The sequence below is a fragment of the Leucoraja erinacea genome, chromosome 1, assembly GCF_028641065.1.
Source record: "Leucoraja erinacea ecotype New England chromosome 1, Leri_hhj_1, whole genome shotgun sequence".
NCBI lineage: Eukaryota > Metazoa > Chordata > Chondrichthyes > Rajiformes > Rajidae > Leucoraja > Leucoraja erinaceus.
In genome coordinates, this window is record NC_073377.1 from 79,170,788 (window position 1) to 79,191,723 (window position 20,936).

Consider the following 20,936-nt stretch of genomic DNA (forward strand, 5'->3'; position numbering starts at 1 on the left):
ATAGCTTTTCACATTGAGTTAATGCTACAAACTATTCTAAAATATTGTGGGTCACTCCTGTAATCAGAATCAGTGTCTTATACGACTATGGCTGCAGCAGCCAAATCTAATCACATGATTGCATGACCCACGGTGGTAACAATGTGAGTCAAACATCTTTCAAATTTGACTGCTTGGTGAGGAGAATTGCCTATTATAAATTGTCACTTAAATTCCCTTCAATTTTGCATGAGTTGTAAGGTCTATTATCCATGATGTCACAAAACAGATGGACACCAACTGGTTTACAGTAATTTATTGTGGACTCAAATGCGATAATCATTGCAGCTTAATTTCTATCCAATTTTCTAGTTTAAATAAGAGAAAACAAGCTTTGCAAGCCTTTAAAGAAAATAATGTGAATTTCTTTGGACTTTCTCTTCCATCACCATCACAACTTCAGATGATATGCAATAGGACAGAATTCAAGAAACCCAGTGGAAATCTATTCCATTGTACCAACGACAATTGAATAAGGTGATCAATTGATTTTGTCAAAGTCTACATCAAAATTTGCTTATCAGTAACAAGCAAAGACACAAAGCAAAACCAACCGATAGCACAAACTTTCACTTTCTGTCATCAGGTTTTGTAAAAAATCAGCCTCTGCCAAGATATGTCCCAATTGTCCTTCGGCAGAAAAATCAACTGGCAGTTCATTTTCATTAAATTAAGAGTAACCATTGCTGTGCTGAACACAGTAATATTATTTTAAAGTAAATTGAATGTAATTGGCCACATTCTGAGCAAACACAGCTTGGTTTCAGAAATGCATTAAAGCATGACCATGACTATCAACAAGCTTCTATCATTCTGAACATTTAAACTATTCACTGTAATTATAACTTCAATTCTGCTAACACCAGCACAATTTAGCATAATTGAATGGTAACTTTATGTATTAAAAAATGATTTTGAGTGAAGTTAATTATAATCATAAATGGTATACCCTCGATAAAACACATGGCATTCTAAGATAATTTGACACTTGTAAGATTTTCCAAATCTGACAGCTTGTACTGTCGTGAACTTTCCTGTTTCAATCCTTAAATGACAAAAACATATGCATCATTGCAGATACACTGTGCTTTAAATTAGAAATCTTTGGGACTATATCTGGCATTAATTTCATATTATTATTTACAATAGAAATGTTGAAATGATATTTCAGTGCTCTACTTACATTATCTCTTTAGCTGGAATGCTCCCTGCGGTTTGATGAATGGATTTTGAATTTTCAGCAGCCTATCTTGCACACTGTTAATCTCATTTTCAGTAGCCTGTCTAGTAGGTATGTTGCAAAGCCTACCTGAAGCGTCGCTGAAAATCTGTCCCAGCCCGTGTGCGTGATTTTGGCGCTGTTTAGAAGGGGGCGGGTTTAAAACTCGATTTTCCCTAGGATGTTCAAATCGAGGATGTTCAGCCTAGTTAATTATTAACGAAAAATCGCTGGAAGATTCCGTCACTTTAGCTATTATTACTTTTAAGGGCTTTATCTAATTGTTATAGTAGTTTAAAAATTAACCTCTAAACCCGCGACCGCCGGCAACCGGCCGGATCTCATACAGTGGGCAACGGGCAGGGTATCATACAGGGGAAAACGGAAGGTAGGCTGTTTATTTTTACATTAAAAAGGGCTTCTTAAGATCCCTTTATACAAAGTTTAATGTTGCGAGTAGCTATTTTGGGCCCCATTATATCCCGCAGTTTTTCTGGGCCTTTGAGGGCACAAATCTACCGCAATGTGAACGTTCTAAACCAGCGCGTTCACAGGATCCCACTAGAAAGCTGATTTAAATGGACTTTAATTTACAGCAATTGAACACTAAATTCCTTCCATTTGGCCTATAAATGAATCCAAATGAGATTTAAAAATCATGTTTTATTGTGAATTATTTGTGAATATTATTTGGACACTTAGGCTATTTAAAAATGTTAATCATTTATTAAGAAATGGATAGATGTTTAGATCTAGTAATTGAAGTTTGAAATTAGCTACAATTGGGTAACTAACTAATTATATGCTTTAATTTCAGGTCATCCGAGTAAGATTATTTTATATTTGTTTCTGAATGCTTCAATCTATGATAACTGAAAAATTCATTCAGTTCCCTTAATTTTTAAGAAAGTTATGTGCTTTTGACTGTCCACGATCACAGCTTTTTTGTTATGTCCATAGAAAATCAATAGGGAACAAGATGCTAATTTCCAAGTATGAAAATGGCCATAGCTTTTTAAATACTTGAGATATGAAAGTGAATTAGGTGTCAAATTAAACTTCTTTTTATGCTTTATCTGATGGGATAAATTGCAGACTTGATTTTTTAAATCTCAAAATTTTGTAACATTGCTATGTCTAGCATACTGTTAATCTCATTTAGGAATATATGCTAATGAACCATGGTAAAGAGTAATAGTAGAAACATTAAAAAATCGGTGCTGGAGTAGGCCATGCAGCCCTTCGAGCCAGCACCACCATTCAATATGATCATGGTTGATCATCTAAAATCGGTATCCCATTCCTCCTCTCTCCCCATATCCCTTGATTCCTTTAACACTAAGAGCTAATTCTAACTCTCTCTTGAAAACATCAAGTGAATTGGCCTCCACTGCCTTCTGTGGCAGAGTATTCCACAGATTCACAACTGTCTGGGTGAAAACTATTTTCCTCATCTCAGTCCTAAATGGCCTACCCCTTATTCTTAAAATGTGACCCCTGGTACTGGACTCCCCCAACATCGGGGACATGTTTCCTACATCTAGCCTATCCAATCCTATAAGAATGTTATATGTTTCTATAAGATTCCCTCTCATCCTTCTAAATTCCAGCAAATATAAACCCAGTCGACCCATTCTGTCATCATATTTTAATCCCGGCATCCCGGGAATTAACCTGGTGAGCCTATGCTGGTCAACATTCCATTAGCTTTCTTCACTGCCTGCTGTACCTGCATGCTTACTTTCAGTGACTGATGTATAAACACACCCAGGTCTTGTTGTACCTCCCCTTTTCCCAATACTGACACCCTTCAGATAATAATCTGCCTTCCTTTTCTTGCCACCAAAGTGGACAACCTCACATTTGTCCACATTATACTGTATCTGCCATGCATTTTCCCACTCACCCAACCTATCCGTCACCCTGCAGCCTCATAGCATCCTCATCGCAGCTCACACTGTCACCCAGTTTTGTGTCATCCGCAAACTTGAAGATGTCACATTTAATTCCCTTGTCTAAATCATTAATATATGTTGTAAATAACTGGGGTCCCCGCACTGAACCTTGCAGCACCCCACTAGTCACTGCCTGTCATTCCGAAAAGGACCTGTTAATTCCTACTGTTTGCTTTCTGTCTACCAACCAGTTCTCTATCCATGTCAATACCCTACCCCCAATACCATGTGCTCTAATTTTGCACACTAATCTCTTGTGTGGGATCTTGTTAAAGGCTTTTTGAAAGTCCAGATACACCACATCCACTGGCCCTCCCTTATCCTTTTTACTTGTTACATCCTCAATAAATTGCAGAAGATTCGTCATGCATGATTTCACCTTCATAAATCCATGCTGACTTTGACTGATCCAGTCACTACTTTCCAAATGCGCTGCTATAACCTCTATAATAATTGACTCAAGCATCTTCCCCACTACCGATGGAAGGTTGATTGGTCTATAATTCCCCATTTTCTCTCTCCCTCCTTTCTTAAAAAGTGGGGTTACATTGGCTACTCTCCAGCCCACAGGAACTGATCCAGTCGAGAGAACATTGGAAAATGATCGCCATTGCATCCACGATTTCTAGGGCCACCTCCTTGAGTACTCAGGGACCATCAGGCCCTGGGAATTTCTCTGCCTTCAGTCCCAACAGTTTACCTAACACCATTTCCTGACTTGTGGATTCCCTTCAGTTCCTTCCTCCCACTAGATCCTCGGTCCCCTAGTATTTCTGGGATATTGTTTGTGTCTTCCTTAGTGAAGACAGCACCAAGGTACTCGTTTAATTGTTCTGCCATTTATTTGTTTCCCATTATAAATCTCTCTCTGATTGTAATGGACCGACATTTGTCTTCACTACTCTTTTCCTTTTTACATATCTAAAGAAGCTTTTAGAGTCAGTTTTTATATTCCCCGCAAGCTCTCTTTCTTAAGGGCTTGTCCCACTTGGCAATTTTTTCGGCGACTGCCGGCGTCATTGACTGACATATCAGGGTCGCCAAAAGATTTTGAATATTTCAAAATCCAGCGGCTACAAAAAAAAGTTGCGACACTTGAGGAAACACCGCATGTCAATACGTCGTCACGCCGCGTCATGTCGCATCACGCCGCGGCTTTTTGGTGACCTGATACGTCAGTCAATTTTTCAGTCACTGAAAAAAATCGCCAAGTGGGACAGGCCATTTAGTAACCTAGGCTTGATGCCTTCTCGGGTTAGGCCAGCTGTTTAGATGAAAATAGTGTAGTCAAGATACTTAATGAAGGTTGATTGATGCCCAGAGAGTTCCAAGTACATAATTCCGCACCATTGTAGATGCTTTTAAGCAGGGAACACTTATACAAAGCTACTCTAAACCAACTGTTTACAAATTTGTTTACAACTAATTTTACTCTTCTCGTCATCTATTTTGCTAGTATTTAAGAATATTACACAAACATCTAATCTTTTTTTTTGCAAAAGGATTAGATTTCTGTATTAAATTGACAAATATTTTTGTACTGCGGGGAAGAAAATCACAAGTCAATTGTAAGACCTTTAAATTATACCACTTAATTCTACTCAACTCATTTGTCAGGAATTCCTGTCACTCTGCCATATTATTAGAAGCGTTAACCTTTTTTAAACAAAATAATTAGCACTGCCACTAAAATAACAGAGAAAAGATTTTTAGAGAAACATGTCATGCATTTGTCTGCTTGTACTCTGCCATCTAATTCTTAGGACTCCGTTTTTTAAATTTCAACACTGCTAAATGGAATATTTAAGGTCCAAGTATATTATCATTTCTACATAAACTAGTAGAATCAATGATGCATAAAAGATGCAATGAGGCATACCATGGCCCTATCCCTGAACTCTACCTCTGCTACATTGATGACTGTATTGGTGGCACCTCCTGCACACATGCAGAACTCATTGACTTCATCCATTTCACCACTAACTTCCATCCGGCACTCAAATTCACCTGGACCATTTCTGACAACTCCCTATTGTTTTTAGACCTCACTATCTCTATCGCAGGTAACAGACTACTGACCGACATCTACTACAAACCCACTGACTCCCATGGCTATCTGGACTACACTTCTTCCCACCCTGCTTCCTGTAAGGACTCTATCCCCATCTCCCAATTCCTCCATCTACGCCGCATTTACACCCAGGATGAGGTGTTCCACACCAGGGCATCGGAGGTGTCCTCATTCTTTAGGGAATGGGGGTTCCCCTCTTCGACTATAGATGAGGCTCTCACCAGGGACTCCTCTATATCCCATAGCTCCGCTCCCCATCCCACCACTCGTAACAAGGATAGAGTCCCTCTTGTCCTCACGTTCCACCCTACCAGCCATCACATACAACAGATAATCCTCTGACATTTTCGCCACCTCCAACGGGATCCCACCACTGGTCACATCTTCCCATCTCCTCCCCTTTCTGCTCTTCGCAGAGACCACTCCCTCCATAACTCCATGGTTAATTTGTCCCTTCCCACCCAAACCATCCCCTCCCCTGTACTTTCCCTTACAACCGCAGGAATTGCTGCACTTGTTGCTTTACCTCCCCCCTCGACTCCATCCAAGTACCCAAGCAGTCTTTCAAGGTGAGGCAGAGGTTCGCCTGCCTCTCCTACAACCTCATCTATTGCATCCACTGTTCTAGGTGTCAACTGCTCTACATCGGTGAGACCAAGCTCAGGCTTGGCAATTGGTTCGCCCAACACCTCAGCTCAGTTTGCAATAACCAACCTGATCTCTCGGTGGCTCAGAACTTCAACTGCCCCTCTCATTCTGAATCCGACCTTTCTGTCCTGGGCCGCCTCCATGGCCAGAGTGAGTCCCACCGCAAATTAGAGGAGCAGCACCTCATATTTTGCTTGGGTAGTTTACACCCCAGCGTAATGAATATTGACCTCCAATTTCAGGTAGTCCCTGCTTTCTCCCTCCTTCCCCTCCCTTTCCCAGTTCTCCCACAGCCCACTGTCCCTGCTTCTTCCTTTCTTCTTCCCGTACCCCCACTCCCACCCCCACATCAGTCTGAAGAAGACTCTCGATCCGAAACAGCACCCATTCCTTCGCTCCATGGATCCTGCCTCACCTCTCTGAAACTCTCTGCCACAGAAGGCAGTTGAGGCCAGTTCATTGGCTATATTTAAGAGGGAGTTAGATGTGGCCCTTGTGGCTAAAGGGATCAGGGGGTATGGAGAGAAGGCAGGTACAGGATACTGAGTTGGATGATCAGCCATGGTCATATTGAATGGCAGTGCTGGCTCAAAGGGCCGAATGGCCTATTCCTGCACCTATTTTCTATGTTTCTATGTTTCTACCTGCTGAGTTTCTCCAGGTTTTTGTCTACCTTCAATCTTTCCAGCATCTGCTGTTCTTTCTTAACAATGATGCATAAAAAGATCACTTCTTTTAATTGTGTTTGCTAATATATATCAGTTCATAAAAAATGTTGTAATTGAATACAGTGATTATTAGTGAAATATAAACATGTGTAATATATTATTTTAATTAAATATACTAATTATATGAATTTTTTACACTGCAAATTATTATTTTTAAATGTCCTGCCTGAATGGCACCAGCTGACACCAACTAATATTCACTTCATTCCGCAGAACTGTTACAAAATAAATCAATTGAGTTACTTCATAATTATTAAATAGGAAGAGAAAGGAGTGCAAAATTAACTGCTTGAAAAATTATGGTTTTTAAATCATTGCTGCAAATTTCCAATATATCACATACAAATATTTCACAAGTGAAGCAAAGCCTCTCAGAACTTTACACTGCTTACTGACTACTTAAATACATGTCTGCAGTGAATATGTAATTCCCGATCGAACACGACAGTTCTTATATGATCCCTGACACCCAATATCTGTCAGCTTTGGCATCCCACTTTACATGCATACGGAGTCTTGGAAACTGTAATTAGCAAATCACCAAAACCATGATGAATGTAAAAAAAATACTACCTCTAACAACCTCTGGGATGACGTTTGTGTTAAGTAGCAGTGGGTGAGGTAACTGACAAGGGCGCAGGAGTATAATAAATCAAACTAGAATTGCAGTTATCAAAAAAATCACATTTAAATTCAAACAATAATCTTCAACACACAGTACTCATCATCCTGTCATTTCTTTACTTTTTGATTCTGTTTTTTTAAATATTATTTTCATCACCTGTTTCTCTGCATGAGTAATCAACAAGTATGAAATCTGCAGAGATTACATTAAAATAAGCCAACAAATATGGACTCAATGGGCCTGACAGCATTTGTGGAGTGAGAAACAAATCTAAGGTTTCTTGTTTAAGAAAGAACTGCAGATGCGTGAAAAATCGAAGGTAGACAAAAATGCTGGAGGAACTCAGTGGGTGAGGCAGCATCTATGTAGAGAAGGAACAGGCGCTGTTTCGGGTCGAGACCTTTCTTCAGACTGATGTTTGGTGGTGGGGGGGGGGGAAGAAAGGAAGAGGTGGAGACAATAGGCTTGTGGGAGAGCTGGAAGGGGGTGGGAGGGAGAAAGCAAGGACTATCAGAAATTAGAGAAGTCAGTGTTCATACCACTGGGGTGTAAACAACCTAAGCAAAATATGAGTTGTTGTTCCTCCAATTTGCGCGGGGCCTCAATCTGGCCATGGAGGAGGCCCAGGGCAGAAAGGTCAGATTCGGAATGGGAGGGGCTGTTGAAGTGCTGAGCCACCGTGAGATCAGGTTGGTTAGTGCGAACTGAGCAGAGGTGTTGGGCGAAGCGATCGCCGAGCCTGTTCATCTGCACTACACAGGAATATTGGAAAATGCCAAATGTTGGCACATACTGCAGAATTACATAAGCCCACCCTGTAATATTTTCACTCCCCTAAGTTAAGGGGAGAAGGCTTTAGAGACTGTGAACATCCAATATTAGAATATGGAAATGTCACATGGTAGGGTGAACCACCTGCATATTTATTCATTTTGTAATATATCAAAAGACTTTTATCAAAATAAAATTAATAATTTATATTGATTACTATTTGTAACAAAATTCCTGTAAAGTATCTTGTGATACAATAGATTGTTCATCAACAGCAACAGAGTAAATTATCCTCTTACTGCTTATGCAGAAATAAAACTTCATAGAAAAAGTGATCCATGAAATGTTAAGGGTGCGACAAAATGAAAAGTATAGAATTATATCATTATATAATAGTAGTACGCTCAGGGATGGAAATTTATTAACACTATGTTATTTAGGGCGGCACAGTGGCACAACTGGTAAATCCACTGGCTCAGAGCCACAGAAACCCGGGTTCGATTCAGACCTTGGGTGCTGTCTGCGTGGAGTTTACATGTTCTCTCTGTGACTGTGTAGGTATCCACCTGGCACTCCAGTTTCCTCCCGCATTCCAAAGACATGTGGGTTTATAGGTTAATTGACCTCTCTGAAATTGCTCCTAATATGTGTAGGAAATGGATAAGATGGTTGAGGGGAGGGAGGGTGGGGGAGAGGAAGGGGGGGAGAGAGAGAGTGGGAGAGGAGAGGGGGAGAGAGAGAGAGAGAGAGAGGGGAGAGAGAGAGAGAGAGGGGGGGGGGGGGAGAGAGAGAGATGGGAGAGAGAGAGACAGATGGAGAGAGAGAGGGGGAGAGAGAGAGAGAGAGAGAGAGAGAGAGAGAGAGAGAGAGAGAGGGGGAGAGACAGAGAGACTGAAATGCAACCATGCGTCACGCGTTCAGAATGTTCTGGAAATGAAGCGTGCACGTCTCATGCACGAAAGCTGTCGGCAGTTCTATGGAATTCATGGGAGCAGCCTGCCGCATCACACACACACACAAACCACCCCCCTCTAACCACCCCCCCCTCCCTCTAACCACCACCCCCCCCCCCCCTCCTTTCCCCCTCCCCCCCCTCCCTTCCCCCCCCCCCTCCCTCCCCCCTCCCCCCTCCCTCCTCCCGCCTTCCCCTCCTCCCCTCCCCCCCTCCCCCATCCCCTCCTCCCCCTCCCCCCTCCATACACACACACACACACACACAGCGGGTCCGATCTAAGCTGTCAATGAATACAGCACTTTTTTTTTTTTGAACTGTCTTTGAAATTAAAAGTTCATGTTAAGAATTAGTGATGTTAAATGACAAATAATTAAATTCAATTCAATGAAAACCAATGGAATCTACAACCTGGCAGCTGGGGGGGGGGGGGGGGGGCGGGCCAGCAGACAGGCTGGGGGGCGGGGCTGGGCGGGGCCACCAGGCAGGCGGGGGGGCAGGGCAGGGCAGAGCCGGGTGGGGCCAGTTGCAAAGGCATTGTGAGATCAGCAGGCGGGGTCGGGCGAGGCCACCAGGCATGCTGGGTCGGGCGGGGCCTGTTGGGCCAGGTACAAAGGCATTGTGAAAGGGAGGGAGGGAGAGAGATCTCCCACCCCTGTCCCATTGTGATTAGACATCTGTGAGATGGTGCTGTGACTCATGCAGAAGTTTGAATTTAGTGGGATCATGTGAATGTTCCAATCTCCCACACCTGTCCAATTGTGATGTCATATATGTAAATTAGATCCTTTGTGATTGGACATCTGTGAGGTGGCAAAGACTCATGCAGCAGTTTGATGTTACATTTTTTTGATGTTTTGTGAACAATTTGATTCAAAATCTGGGGAAAAAATTGACCAAATCTAGAGAGGAGTGCATTTATGAAATCGTACGTTAAATCCTTACCGGAATTGTAAAGCTCTCCGCGTTTATGCGTCTGGTTTTTGAGGAAATACTTTTCATATGCAAAATGACACACACACATGCACCCGCCACACACACACACACACGCACGCACACACACGCACACACACACACACACACACACACACACACACACACACACACACACACACACACACACACACACACACACACACACACACACACACACACACACACACACACACACACACACACACACACACACACACACACACACACGGTTTAAAAGCATATAGATGTGTGGGGCAGGATTTTTTTAATATATACTGAGGGTGGTGGGTGCCCCGGAACCCAGTGCCAGGGTTGGCAGTGGAAGCAAGTACAATAGTGCCATTTAAGATAGAAACATATACATGTAGCAAATGGAGAGATATAGATCATATGCAGAGACAGGAGATGAACTTTATATTCATTATGTTCAGAACAGATTTTTGTGAGCTGAGAGACCCGTTCCTGTGTCCTATGGGAGTTGCCAAATCTTTTCTATAGAAGCATCGACCAAGGGTAAGTTAGCTGAAACTTTTGCTTTCCCCATTGCCATTTAATGTAAGTTTAATTTTAATACTTTCAAACTTACTGCAAATAAAATTCCAGGGTTCAACGGTATCGTCAATACATCTCAAAGTACCATTAAACTGGTGGTTTACCTGGAAATGCAATCACTAGGGTTTTGCACACAACACAATCACATAAAGAATGGTCAGATCATTTATGGAGACACAAGGATTAACAAATGCTGAAAACTTGAGCAAAATACAAAGTGTTGGAGTAATTAATTCCTGGGATGGCGGGACTGTCATATGCTGAAAGAATGGAGCGACTGGGCTTGTAAACACTGTTTAGAAGGATGAGAGGCAGGAAACATGTTCCCGGTGTTGGAGAAGTCCAGAACCAGGGGACACAGTTTAAGAATAAGGGGTTGGCCATTAGAAATATAGATGAGGGAACAAAGCTGGAAAAAAGGATGTACACCAGGATGGTTCCCCAGCCCCCCATCCCCCCCTCCCCCCTTACCAACTTCTGCATCCATCATTCCCCGCCATTTCTGTCACTTTCAATGTGACCTCACCATCAGCCATATTATCCCATCCCCATTTCTTTCCACTTTTCACAGAGACCACACCATACGCAACTCCTTGACTCGATCAACGTTTCCCACCCAACCCAATCCCTCCCTAAGTACTCTTCTCTGCAATGCACCTAACCTTACACCTCCTCTCTCATTTCCATCATGGGACCCTAGCACATCTTCTAGATGAGACAGAGGTTCACAAGTACCTCTTCAAACCTCATCTACTGCATTCGTTGCTCCTGATGCACCTCCTTTACACCGGTGTAGACTAGGCAACTGTTTCGCAAAACACTTGCACTCTGTCCGCCAAGGCTTGCTGGATCTCCTAGTTGCTAACTATTTTAACTCCCCTTCCCATTCCCAGACCAACCTTTTCATCCATGCCAGAGTGAGGCCACACACAAACCGGAGGAACAGTATGTCATATTCCACTAGGAATCATACTCTGTAATCACTCTGTCTTTCCAGTGCCCCCTCCCACCCTGGCGACCACCCATTTCACATAATATCCTGCCCCCACCCTCCTCTGTTCCCATCCACCTATATCCATCCCTCTAGCTGTACAGTTCACTCCTCTTCTCTTCTTAATAGACATATGTTTGTCTTATTTTCATCTCTAGCCTGTGTCACCTACTTGAGCCATCTGCCATTCAAATCCCCCTCACTTGCCAAGCTTTGTCTTTCCCCATCATCTTTCATTTCCTGCTTACCCCCCCTCCCCCCCCCCACCCCCCCCCCCCCCCCCCTCCCCCCCCCCCCCCCCCCCCCCCCACTACAATCAGTCTGATCAGTCTGAAGGAGAGTCCTGGCCTGAAATGTAATTTGTCCTTTCTTCCAATAATGTTGCCAGGTAATTCATGTTTTGTTGGTTTGGGTGAACAAATGTCAGGACAACTCTGTTTTTGGTCAAATAATGTAATAACATCTGTTATGTTTAATATGGTTCTTGAACAGTAGCTTAATTTCAAAATTAAATATATATGCAGCATTCTAAATTATAACATATTACAGTATCAATACAAACATTTCTGAATATGAGTGAAAATAATAATCAACACAGTACCTAACTGAAAGTGACTGTAACTGCCTAAAGACCCTTTCACGCCAAATGCCTCATTTATTTTTTAAATATATGATTCAGCTGCATATAAATAATTCAGAGTAAATGCACAAAATCAATCACGTATGACTGGGTCACATCTCAAACAATGCCCAAAAGGTACGAAAATTAAAATGTACTGCTGCATTTATACAATTCTGCACAATTCCAATAGAGAGCAGCATACTTTCCCTACATGTCCATACTCATTCAGAATATACCAGTGAGCTTTCAAAGCCATGAGATAATTGTTAACAATGAAGCAGAGCAGTTTAAGTCTAACATAACCCGTACAGTGAGATCTGGGTTGATTTTAAGTCAGATAATCATTTAACCTATTTTGTTAGTTCAAGTCATTGAAGATTTGGGAATTAAAATCAGGTTGGGATTTAAATTGGATATCTGATTTACACCACATGCAGTTCCTCTGGGTGATTGGCTTAAAATTAGGAATAATAACATGTTTGTGATAAAAAGGAAATGAAAGTGCATTGTAAAAGTAATTACTATCCGAATATAAAGTTTGAGGCATATGGGTGATTGCTGATCAAGCATTAATTTCATTCACAGAGCACATTACTTATGCTGAAAGCAAAGGGGTAAAGTTTCTGACACATAACCTATCTGTTTTTGTACCTTGTGGAATGACCACTGCCACCGAAACCAGAAATGAGAAGCTAATCTAGCTCCATCATATTACGCTGCTTCCTATACTTTTTCCATTCTGTGTTTAAATATCACACTGTAATAAATGTCTCTTGTATAATGGGAGCTTTTCTGTCACAGTTCATCAGTGCCCCAACAGCATCCTAGCTTGTAAAACAATATTGCAGTCAAAAGTTCAAAATTAATAGCCATGAAATCCCAAGCACTCATAAATGTCTGTTATTATTTGTTTCTTAACAAATATTACACCTCTATTATTTCTTATAGGTGACAAATGGCAACAACATAATTCTGAAAGGTTCAGGCTAAAATGCTGATTAGATTTAGACCAAACGTATGTTTTTCAACACTAAACAAGGGGAAATCTACATAAAAAGAATGCTTTTTGAATTGAAATGTTGTGAAATAGTTAGAAATCCTGGTCAATTTGTAGAACTAATCATCAAGCAGAGGAATCGACGATAAGGTTGCAGAACAACGCTTAAAGTTTCATTATCAGTAAGCGCATTTATTTAAAATCTTTTCAAGCTATTTCAGAAATTATGTCATGTAAATTTGTGGGTGAATACACGATGTGGCTACAGTGAGAAGGAAGCCTCTAAATAGCAGTAAGTTAGTCAGTCTCTGTCCATAGGATGTTCAGAGTGCAAAATCATAAATATTATTCTCTATGCTGATTTATTATTATTTGATAAATGCATGCCTTCACATATTCTAGGCAGTACTAATATTACTTTAAAATGTCATCAGTTATTGGATGACACAAATCAAATGTGTAAGCTGCACATTTTAAATTGTTACTTGACAAACTTAATCAATGTTACATGTAACCTTTTCAAATGGGGTTTACCCCATCTACACCAGAAGATTAAAGTTAGTCGTTTTCAATTCTTTACTCTGGCATTTTGTAGTATGTTTACTCTCCCTTTCCAAAAGGCAGCAATCTTTATTGGCAGATACTGAATTCTCCAATACCTTTTCACAGCAGTTAGTCATCAAGGTTAGGATTTCACATTAAGGACATCACAATTGATTCTCATCTACATGTTCATTTTTCCAGTGGCTCTCAATGAACATTAATAAGGAGATCCCAGGGGTCAAGGAAAGAGCATTCATGCCCTGATTCCACCAATCTTTCCACAAGAAGTGCAATAAGCTCAAGAAGCCATTGTATGCAGATGCCGAGAAGCTCTGGCTGAACAATTTCTAATCTTGTGATGTGGACTCGATAAGAAGGAGATCTCAGATCACTTTCATGCTTTGAGTTTGAAGGCATGGAAGTATTTTTTTTTTTAATTTTAACTACTAAACTGGCTCAGATGAGGTAACTCCTAATGACATATTAATGAAGGATGTGGATCAGTTACATAGTACTTCACGTATGAACCACTGAAACAGATTCTTAGTTTTTAATACGTCACTGAATATGTTAATTTTAATGAATGTATGTAGCATCCTTTTTATGACAGAGTGGTATGCTAAAACTAAATTTTGAAAAGGTTATGTGCCTTAATTTGTGAGCAGTGAATTGTGTCCTGTGTCATTTTTTTGATATACTGAAAATACATAATTGAAATGACACATGCAACAGTTATTCAGAGAAAAACATTTATTAGTTGCAACCGGAGGATGTCAAAACATTCCTACATGGATATATTAATGACTGGAGAATACATGGTATAGAAGTCCCACGAGTGACTGAACATTGCTGAAATCTTCAGTTACACATATACTGTAGAAGGATGAACAAGCAGCATGCAGAGGCTCTGGCATACATATAAAATAAGACTGGAAACTTGCTCCATTTGGAAAAGGATGACACAAAATATATATATTATATATATGAATATAATATATATGTGTGTGTGTATATGTACAAACAATATACACACACACACATACATATATCGAAAATAAATGCCTTGATGTCAAAAATTAGAAAACCGTTGTGTAAAAAGGCTACTATTTGTCAAGTAAAGCCAGTACATCTTTATGTCCACTTATCTTTATTGCAACCCGAGATACTGACAGTAAATAAATAGAAAATACTGTAACAAAATAAGGAAGTCCCTTGCAATACCTGCTGTACTATACTAACTTTACCACTTAAGCAAAAGTTTAATTAAAAAAATTATGACTGAAAAACATAATTTATATTTGTACAACGATTTAACATAATCTGTGCATTAAATGTATGCAACTTTCTTATGTTTGCGGACGTGCAACATTCTACCTGCCAAGCATCTAGAGTATCTAGCATTCAAACTATCTCACAAGGATGATTCTCTGATTGTGCCCAACCCAGCTACAGAGAATTGGAGAGAAGGAATGGGTGAAATTTCTAGTCGAGACCCTTGTTTAGACTGAGAGTCAGGGGAGTTGAAGACATAGAGATATGAAAGGGCAAGGTGTGAAAACACAGATCAAAGAGGAGGCTTATCAAGAAAAATGTCCCCCCTCCATCCTATTTCTCCGACTAGTTGCACTGCCCCGATTACATTTTGCTGATTGTATGCTTCGTTGTCACCTTCTCCACACCTAACAATGAACTATTCTACATTTTCCTTGATTGTCCATGACCCAAAATATCACCATTCCTTCTCTCCAGAGATACTGCCTGTCCCGCTGAGTTACTCCTGCATTTTGTGTCTATCTGCGGTGTAAAACAGCATCTGCAGTTCCTTCCAACACACACAGAGAATTGGATATCTGCCGCAGAATCTTGGTGGAGAGGTCTCTAAATTCTGTCCCACTATGTAAGGTAATATCTTGGGGTTATTTTCGGGAAAGGTTGCTATTTTGGTATCAATTAATGGAGCACACTGACTGGTTCACCTATGAAAAGACCCATCACATGAAAAATATGCCGGTGACTTAAGTCATTGCACGTCAGGCATTTTAACTGCTGCACATAGACATGACAGATATATAGCCTCCTCAAGCAAATCCTGGCATAACAACTGATGTTATCCAGTGATGGTCCTGTGGAGGATCAAGAAGCAGTTCTGAAGGCCCTATGGAGCAAAATAAGTAAGATCTCTCCAACGATTTTCAGCACAGTGAACCTGGGTGGTATAATATCGATGACAGATACTGGTTTCCCATTGCCTGTGGTCTCAATATCCTTCTGTGCTTAGAGCCTCATGGACAAATGCAGCACCTCTGGATGAAGGTGACTCATCTGTGGAGACATTAAAGAGTTTAATTCATTAATGCTTTGACCCCAACTTGCGTGGATAAAGAAGACGGCTGCAGATGCTATAGATGCATGGATTAATTTAAATAATCAATTGAAAATTATTAATATGGACAGAAAATGTTATTCATGTGAAATAATTACATTATAAACTCAGTTTAGCAAACTGAATAAAGTGGACATTATGAACAATGCATTCAAACTAATTGTACTGCTCAAGGAGATATTAAAAAAAAAAGAAACACTATATGAAACTTACCAGACAGTTCAGACTTTGATGACATACTAAATCCCTCATGGAGTAAATTGTTGCTTTTGACGATCATGTATTCAGTTCAACTAAGTTATATTTTTGATTCAGTGCTTTGATGGCTTCCTTGTTGTCCTGTGAACATTTGTTTTTATTGTGTTCCACCTTTTTTGTCATTCATTTGAGATTATTATGTGACATACAAGCTTGAACCATTAGTGGAACATTCAACATTTTATTGACTTTCAGATATGACATAATGGTTCATTTATATTTTATTCAGGCTTTTATTCAGCACCATTGAAATAATTTCAAAATAAATTTGGATTTTATAAATTCTTTCACCAAAATAAGTATCATGATCTTTGTATAACTTTAGCCTTAAGATCTATTTTATTTTCAATTGAAGGGATTGTAGTACATAGCATTGTCACAAGTAGCTGTTACTGTCTTCATTGCAAGCCAATTCCCATTCTAGTCAATCGTATACAGTATGTGAGTAGAAGGCTGAGGTTAATACTCATGAAACCTTCAGATGTACTGACCTGCAAGAAAGACTTTATGCCTGAAATGTTCACTCAGAGCAACAACATGCCTACATTACTTGAAGAAGGATCTTGACCCAAAACGTCACCCCATATCTTCTCTCCAGAGATGCTGCCTGTCCCGCTGAGTTACTCTGGCATTTTGTGTCAACACTTCTTAATTATGTCATTCATCAATTATCAAAAGCATAATTACTGCCTGAAGTGGAAATATAAATTGTTCCCCCCTGACTCTCAGTCTGAGGAAGGGTTTAGACCCAAAATGTCAACCATTCCTTCTCTCCAGAGATGCTGCCCGTCCTGCTCAGTTACTCTAGCATTTTGTGTCTATCTTTGGTGTATAACCAGCATCTGCATTTCCTTTCTACCCATCCAGTTCCAACTGAGCCTTTCTACTTCCAAGCATCAACATTTGTAAAAGTAGCTTCTATTATACCCTGACAGAATGACACATCAATTTAACAATAACATTTTCAAGACTTCAGAGAAAGGATTTCACATTCCAAAACAAAAGACTTACTTCATGCTTCAACAAATGTAGGCTTTCAAGTGATGCAGTAGAATGTTCTGGGTTTTAACACTGGAATTGCAAACATTTAATAGATAATATACTAGAGAGTAGCAACAACTGGCAGTTGCATCCTTCAACTTTACATGATTTGTCATAAACTGTGGCTCTAGAATAGCAATAGAAATTGCAGGGGTATGTTCGTATCTTTTGGGTGAGGTGAGTAAACTTAAAAAAAATAAAGTTATATAATCAGGATGCTCATTTTCAAAATGAGATCAGATTCAGATGTACCATCCTGCAAAGAAGGTTTTTTGAAACTGTCTGAAACGTACACTCAGAACAACAAATCTCTATTAATTTCTAAATATTATCATCAATTATCAAAAACATAATCACTGCATGGTTAATCCTAAATTTTGCCCAGAGTCGGGGAATCAAGGACCAGAGGACAGGATTAAGATGAAGGGGAAAAGATTTAATAGGAATCTGAGCAGTAGCTTTTTCGCAAATGGTGGTTGGTGTATGGAACGAGCTTCCAGAGGAGATAGTTGTGCAGGGACTATTGCAACGTTTCAGAAACAATTAGACAGGTACATGGATAGGACAGGTGTAAAGGGATATGGGCCAAATGCAGGCAGGTGGGATTAGTGTATCTGGGACATGTTGGCTGGTGTGGGAAAGTTGGGCCGAAGGGCCTGTTTCCACACTGTATCACTCTATGACTCTAAGTGAAAAGCAGGAATAGTTACAATTTCAACTGAGTGCTAACATTCAGAATTGTCACTTGGTAAAGATCATTACTGCAATATTGGAATGATTTCTCACGTTCTGCACATCATGGCAAGCATCAGGAAAAAATAAGCAAAATAAACAGGAAAAAGCAAAAGACAAAGGATAACACATACATAAGATAGTGACATACAGATGAAATTAAGTGATCACAATAATCTTCCAAATTTTAAGACCCAAATGATGACCCTTGCAAGGTACCTCATAAATCCTCTCAAGAGAACATTCCTCCTATTAGTTTGGCTATCAGAAGCTGTGAATTTATTTGAAATAATTGATTGTGAATACACCCTGAGTTGTCTGCCAAATTTAAGCTATCTTTACTGAAAGGTGCATAGTCTGCAATTATTATTTTCCATGGAAAGGGCATAAGAGGATTTCAGCTGTACATTATCAGAGTCTTGTGACCTTCCAACGTGGTCACAAATTCAAATTTTAACAGTAATGTGGAAGGATCTCTAAAATACACAAAAAGAGATCAACATGATTTTGAGAATGTCAAAGTGGGAGCTATGAATGGTGACCAAACAGCAAAGGGCATGATGAATGAATAGTATTAAAACAATTATATCTCTGTTAATGTAGGACGTTGTTAGGGTTCTGCATTGTGCACATGCTTAATGGAAATGGCTTTAATGTCTTACAAAATAACAAGAAATCATATCTGGTCCAGATTTTTAATTTCAAACTTTAAGTTTTAAAATATGGCTATGATTTATCTGTACACCTTATGGTTAATTGAAGTAAATAATCAGATAATCGTATTGCACAAAAGGTCTGTTAGTCCATTCTGCCCATGCTGGGTCTATTGTATTAAATACATTTTTGTAATGTGTAGGCCATTGAAAATGTTCTTGTAAAAAATTGAGAGTTGGATAGGGGAAAAAAAATGAGCAATGTAATTTATCCAGTGAAGTACAATTGATACATTTTGGTCAAAAGAATGAGGAAAGCCATATAAACTAAATGATCCAATTTTAAAACAGTTGGAAAGATAAAGTATTGTATATGAATGCGTGAAGTATAAAAAATAAAGTGGATGAGCTTGAGGCTCAGTTAGAAATTGGCAAGTATGATGTTGTGGGAATTATGGCTGCAAGAGGACCAGGGCTGGGAACTGAATATTCAGGCGAATACGTTCTATCAAAAAGACAGACAGGTGGGCACAGGGGGGTGGGGTAACTCTGTTGGTAAGGAATGAAATTCAGTCTCGTGCGAGGGGTGACATAGAATCAGGAGATGTAGAGTCTGCATGGATAGAACTGAGGAATTTAAAGGGTAAAAAAAACCCTAATTTGAGTTATCTACAGGCCCCCAAACTGTAGCCTGGATATAGGATGCAAGTTGAATCATGAGTTAAAGTTGGCATGTAACAAAAGTAATGCTACAGTAGTTATGGGGGATTTCAACATGAATGTAGACTGGAAAAATCAGGTTGTTTCTGGACCCCAAAAAGGGAGTTTGTGGAGTGTCTCCGAGATGGATTCTTAGAGCATCTCGTACTGGAGCCTACAAGGAAGAAGGAAATTCTCGATTTAATGTTGTGTAATGAACCAGATTTGATAAGGGAACTCAAAGTAAAGGAGCCATTAGGAGGTAGTGACCATAATCTGATAAGTTTTAACTTACAATTTGAGAGGGAGAAGGGAAAATTGGAAGTGTCAGTATTACAGTTGAGCAAAGAGGACCATGGAGGCATGAGGGAGGAGCTGGCCAAAGTTGACTGAAAAGCGACCCTAGCAGGTATGACGGTGGAACAACAATGGCAGGTATTTCTGGGAATAATACAGAAGGTGCAGGATCAGTTCATTCCAAAGAGGAAGAAAGATTTTTTTTTTTTTTTTTTTTTTTGTTTATTTTATTAGAAGTTAATACAGCACAAAACAGTACAGTGGCACCTAATTTTAGGTGCCAACTATGTAATACCGTAATCCATTCTATGTACAACCTCTAGTTTTATGTTATAAGAAAGAAATAAGCAGAACAAGAAAAAGAAAGCAATAGAAAGGGGAAAAAGTGGAAAAATAGATGGTAGAGAGTAGAAAAACGTGAAGTGTGTATATAAAAAATAAAAAAAGGAAGAGAGAAAGAGGAAAGTAGAAATAGAAGAGAAGGCCCCTTAAAAGAGAATTTTTCAAATCTGTATTCGGAGATGTAGCTCTATCCGCGTCATGAACTGAAATCGGCAATCCTTACGGCACCGCTGCATCACATGATTCCAAAAAGTCGATGAAAGGAGACCAACTCTTTAAGAATTGGTCATATTTATCTATTAGTCGGAGTCTCATTTCTTCAAGGCGTGCTATGTCCATCATATTCCTAATCCACATTTTAACAGTTGGTGTGGTTGTATTTTTCCAAAATTTAAGTATCAATTTCTTTCCAATTATTAACCCATAATTAAAAAAAACATTTTGATCTTTATTTAAATTGGTATCTTCTCCTATTATTCCAAATATAATCCATTCCGTTTTGGGTTCTATTCTTGACTTGAAAATCTTTGTAAATATATCAAATATATCACTCCAAAATTTATTCAACTTTGTACATCCAACAAACGAGTGTGTTATATTAGCGTTTTGAAACAAACATTTATCGCATCTGGGAGAGACATTTGGATAAAATTTATTCAACCTCGTTTTTGAATAATATAGTCTATGTAATAATTTGAATTGAATTAAATTATGTCTTGCATTGATAGAACAGTTATGTGTATTCATCAAATATTTTTCCCATCTATCCTTCGAGATCTTTGTCATTAGCTCTTGTTCCCAATCTTCCCTTAATGCTTCTGTTGAGGGTGATTCTCTATTTAA

General features: G+C 39.6%; 1 protein-coding gene across 4 annotated transcripts in view; it reads right to left on the reverse strand.

The window, feature by feature from the left end:
• pcdh7b (protocadherin 7b) overlaps positions 1-20,936 on the reverse strand; it is a 357,471-nt gene that overhangs the window by 304,867 nt on the left and 31,668 nt on the right. For 2 of the 4 annotated variants that reach the window (XM_055637847.1, XM_055637839.1), the window contains one exon: positions 14,421-16,010. The exons of the other annotated variants lie outside the window; for them this stretch is intronic. In XM_055637847.1, coding sequence (XP_055493822.1) covers positions 15,963-16,010 — 48 coding nt within the window. In that variant the 3' untranslated portion in view covers positions 14,421-15,962. Of the gene's footprint in view, positions 1-14,420; positions 16,011-20,936 lie in introns of those variants that run through there. 4 annotated transcript variants of the gene reach the window in all.